This window comes from Nicotiana sylvestris, chromosome 4, assembly GCF_000393655.2.
Source record: "Nicotiana sylvestris chromosome 4, ASM39365v2, whole genome shotgun sequence".
NCBI classification, from domain to species: Eukaryota; Viridiplantae; Streptophyta; class Magnoliopsida; order Solanales; family Solanaceae; genus Nicotiana; species Nicotiana sylvestris.
In genome coordinates, this window is record NC_091060.1 from 121,131,245 (window position 1) to 121,136,397 (window position 5,153).

Consider the following 5,153-nt stretch of genomic DNA (forward strand, 5'->3'; position numbering starts at 1 on the left):
TGAAAAGGAAACTTCGTTGGAAAGCTTTAAAATTAGGCACATTCTTTTTAACATGCCTTTAATAAAGTTTTGAATAATCTTAACATGCATCGTATGACGTTCTGTATATTGATTAGTAATAAATATGTTTAATTATAAGACAGCCGCCACCTCCAAAACGTTTTAATATTCCAAAAAAAGACTACCATTCACCTTGATTCTTCTTAAACTATATAAATAGAGCTCCTCTTTTCAGCAAATCCTCCAAAATAGGAAAAAAATATGCCGGCTCTCACTAAATTCTTCTCTCATTTTAACGAACTGATCAACATTTTATTCTATTCATGGCTTCCTAAAGTACTACGGTTTCTAGTGCTGGTTTCTCTTGTTTCAGTCAGTTTATACGTACAGAGACAAGAAAAACAAAAGTGTAGGAAAATAATAAACAAGAAGAGCTCTAAATTTGTGTATAAAAAGAGGAAGTTACTGGGGTTAGCTGCTACAGAACCACTTGATTGTGCGATTTGCTTATTGGAATTCGAGCACGGAGATAAAGGGAGGAAGATTGAAAGTTGCAGTCATATGTTCCATGGAAATTGCTTAAATAAATGGCTAATGCATGGGAAGGGACAAGGAACTTGCCCGCTTTGCCGGAGCGTGATTATACCGGAAAATATGGTGGAAGGTCACCGGAAAGTTGAAGATGAAGGATTGGCGTTTACTTTCTTTGAGGAGGAACTTGCTCTTCTATTGCTGTCTGGCTTGAGTAGTGGATGTCGCACTCAAGGGCGTTTCTAGTCACAAATTTGATACTACATTCTAATTCTTTTATTTAGTATTCTGTCGGTCCTATTTTTGTGGTGGTGTTTGACTCTACGAATTTAAGAAAAAAAAGGAAGTTTTACGATTTAAAACAAGAAACAAGTCATAGATATTTGTGCATGATTGTAAGTCATTTAATTAGAATAAAATATAAGAAATTTATAGTTAAATTATTTCTAAATAGTGCAACATAAATTGAAATGACGGGAGTAATATTTATCATAAAATAAGTACTAGCTAGAGAGAATAGAAAAATATTCCTTTTGTACAGGAAATAATTGTATTCTTGCTTGTGGAGAACATAATTTTCTTTGATGTAATATTGGGATTGGTTTTGGGAGGGACTTACCAATAACTTTCACATTTTTGAACTTTTTATGGACTTTCGGTTGTTAAACGAGGTATTATCACTTTTAGCCCGCGCCAGAAACTATTTACATTTGATAGTCAAAAAAGTATATAAAATTTGTATAATTTTTGTATATTAACATACAGAATGTATATATATATATATACAAAATATACAAATTTTATACATTTTGTCGGCTAAGTATTATTTTTACAGCGGCTATACAATATCATTTTTTCTTTTTTTTTTACTACTTTTACTTATTTATTTGGGATTATTTTATCCAGCTCTAAATTACTAATGACATCACGAATTGTGGACCTTCATTTGGTTAAAAGTACATTATAATTCGACATGTATAGGTTGTTTGATTAGTTGTTCACCACACTAGTGTTTTGCAGTGTCAAAAGGTCTTGAAGCACTTAGCTTAGACTTTTCTTACGTGTTAAATGTTCGAAATTTATCCCAACGACGATATAAGTTTCTTTCTTCTTCTTCCCCCCACCCCAAACAAAGTGGGTCTGGATTTTCGTTTTAAAGAAAAATTGGAGCACATTTTTAGCTAATAAAATGGAAATTTTCTTTCAAATTTTGATTAGATTCTGAATTATCCGATCAACTTGACAGAAATAAGGCTTGGTACACTGGAATAATAATATAGTATTATTAATATATTTGAACTTACTTCTATTTCTTTCTTATATCACTGCCTTATGTTGCGGTCCTTTCACGAATTTGTGTGAACACAGGATGTTTCACTTATTGATTTTTTTTTTATAATAACTTTTTGTTTCATTTCTATTGAATAATTTGCATTTTAAATAGAGTTGCTCCATTTTCCATTTGATATATTAAAGAATTTAAGGCAAGTTACACATTTGATCGGTCAGCAAAGAATAATTATATTTGCTTGTCAAAAAATATATATTTAGCTGCTATATTGCGCAATTTTCCCTAACATTCATTTATGCTGAATTGTCTAACATGGTCAAATTGTCAAATGTATTTATAGTCAGACCTCTCTATAACAACGTCCATATATAACGATCATTCACTATAAAAGTCAAGTTTTCCTCATAATCGATTTTTTAGTTATATTTTACCACTTTATAATAACTTTTTACGTATAATAGCAATTGCCATATTTATAGCACAATGCTCTTTATAAAATTACCCCTTTATAATAGCCATATAAAATTTTAAAGTTACTAATAATAATTCTAAAAATATACACACAATCTCTTTCATTGAACAAAGTTTCTATTTTGCATAGGACATATAATTTCAAGATTTGTACATGATATCTTTTCCATTGGTCAAATGCCAAAAAGTATTTAGATAGAAGATTTAATTGTTAAGCTCTTGGATTGTTTTCAAGAGAAAGCTATTAGATACTTTTTTGCTGAAAATTTGGACACAAATTGTGATGACCCAAAATATCATCTTTAAATTAAATAATTATCTCAGTATTTTAAGACCTTGAAAAGCGCTACCAATAAATCCTCGACTTGCGTGCGCAATCCGTATAATTTTCCGGAAGGTTCTTATGTGAAAAATGGATTAAATTGTGAACTAGAGCTTTAAAACTCAACTGAATTGACTTCGGTCAACATTTTGGGCAAATGAACCCGGATAAAAGTTTTGACCATTCCGGTAGTCCCGTATCGTGATTTGGGACTTGGTCATATGCCCGAAATTGAATTCGGAGGTCCCTAGATCAAATTATCGCCATTTAACGGAATCTAGAAATCTAAGGTTAAAGATTTCTTAAGTTTGACCGGAGATTTGACCTTTTAATATCGGGGTCGGAATCTAGTTCTGAAAATTTTCATAGCTTTCTTATGTCATTTATGACTAGTGTGCAAAATTTGAAGTCAATCGGACTTGATTTGGTAGGTTTTTGCATGGAATGTAGAAGTTGGACGTTCTTAGTTTTATTAGGCTTGAATTGGGGTGTGATTCAGGGTTTTAGCATTATTTGATGTGATTTGAGATTTCGACTAAGTCTGTATCATGTTTTAGCACTTTGTGGTGTATTTTGTTGAAGTCCCGAGGGACTCGGGTAGATTTCGGAAGGTCAACGGGTAGAAAAAGCTGCTGAAATTCTCTTTGGGAAGCTGCTGTCTTTTTTTACAGCATCATGAACAGTGCCCATGAACAGTAACCCGTGAACAGTGCCGGTGAACAGTGTAGTGAACAATGGCCCCGACATTTTCTGGACAGATTCTTAAGTTTTGAAAATGGGACTTGTCCCATTTTCCATTTTTATCAAATTGGAGCTCGGGGAGAGGCGATTTTCGGAGAAAACAATGGAGTAAGTGTTCTTAACTTAATTTTGGTTAGATTACCCGAATCTATTACTAGTTTTGGCATTTAATTGGTGATTTTAGTTGGAAAATCTTGAAAACCCTCTTGGTTTAATTTGAAGATTTGAGGGTCGAGTTGATGTCGGATTTTAGTAAAATTGGTATGGTTGGACTCGTGGTTGGATGAGGTTTCATATTCCGTAATTTTTGTCGGGTTCCGAGACATGGGCCCCACGGGCGAATTTTTAGTGCAATTTCGGATTTTTAATGCAAAATGTAGAATTTCATATGGAATTAATTCCTACAATTTTTATTGACTGAATCGAATTGTTTATGACTAAATTTGAGAATTTCGGGCACGAATTCGCGAGACAAAGGCTTGTTGAAATTTTGAATTGGTTGCAAAGCGAGGTAAGTGTTTGGTCTAACCTTAGCTTGAGGGATTAGGAGTTGTGTCTTATTTCCTACATGTTAATTGTGGAGTATGACATATAGGCATGGTGACGAGTATCTATACGTTGGTGTCAAGCATGTCCGTGAGTCTTGTATTATAATTGTTATGACTCCGTTGTGGTTTATTGCGCTTCATATGTTATTTTCACCATTGTTCCCTTGTCGGGATGTTTGTTTGATATTATTGTTCCCTTGCCGGGATGTTTGTTTTGATATTATTATTCCCTTGCCGGGATGTTGTTGAAATATCATTGTTCCCTTGCCAGGATGTTGTTTTGATAGTATTGTTCCCTTGCCGGGAAATTTTTATATTGCTCTTGTTCCCTTGCCGGGATTCCTTGTGATTATTGTTGGCTTGAAATGGGAGCGGGTGGTACGCCTACCACAAGATATAATAAAATGAGAGCGGGTGGTATGCCTACCACAAGATATAATGAAATGGGAGTGGGTGGTATGCCTACCACGAGATACATGAAATGGGAGCGGGTGGCACGCCTGCCACGAGATACAAGAAATGGGATCGGGTTGCACGGCAGCAACAAGATGTGAAAAGAAAGTAAAATCTGCCTTTGTTTTCCTTATTCTTGTTAGTGGTTGGATTTTGATTCCTTTATAATTCTCTTGATATTCTGTTTATATATATATGTTCAATACTCCGAATTTCAACAATTGTTACATTTTTAATTCAATTGATTTCTCAACTAAATTTTCTTTAAACCGTTTGAGGTTGTACTTTACTTAAAAAGGAATTTCTACTATGTTTCGATTTATTTATTTCTCGCATTAAAGTTAATGATTCATTCTATATTGTAATTTAATTGAAAAGGGTATTTTCTTTATCAAATGATTCCTAAAATTAACTTCATCTTTTCTTGTTGATTTCCTAATTGGGTTGGAAATTGTACTCTACTTTATGTTAAGTGAATGAGGCTCCTTAAACATTCTTAATTGTATTGGGTTATGGAACCTATGAGCTGAGTAACATGAGAATATTGTTGTGCAATGTGAGACAGAAATATGTGGGCACAAGGTGCCGGGAAAAATATTATGGTTTTATTTAATGGCACGTGAGTTGTCCGTGCGGTTGTGACATAAATATGGGCACGAGGTGCCGTGAAAATATGAAAGTGGGCTAAGACCTATATTATTTATGATTATGAAATGAGGTGTCGCAAGGTGACCTTTACTCGAAAGAATTATATTCAAAAGATGCTTATCTGAAAGATATTTAATTGAAGGAAATA

The 5,153-nt window shown here is 33.6% G+C and overlaps 1 protein-coding gene across 1 annotated transcript; it reads left to right on the forward strand.

The window, feature by feature from the left end:
• The first annotated feature begins 261 nt into the window (after positions 1 to 261).
• LOC104235020 (RING-H2 finger protein ATL11-like) lies at positions 262 to 777 on the forward strand. The gene has a single exon (XM_009788688.1). The coding sequence runs from the start codon at positions 262 to 264 to the stop codon at positions 775 to 777; it is 516 nt and encodes a 171-aa protein (XP_009786990.1).
• The last annotated feature ends 4,376 nt before the right edge of the window (positions 778 to 5,153 follow it).

Bases quoted from the DNA above. Each gene is read 5' to 3' on its own strand.
- LOC104235020 (XM_009788688.1), top strand. From the start codon at position 262: ATGCCGGCTCTCACTAAATTCTTCTCTCATTTTAACGAACTGATCAAC.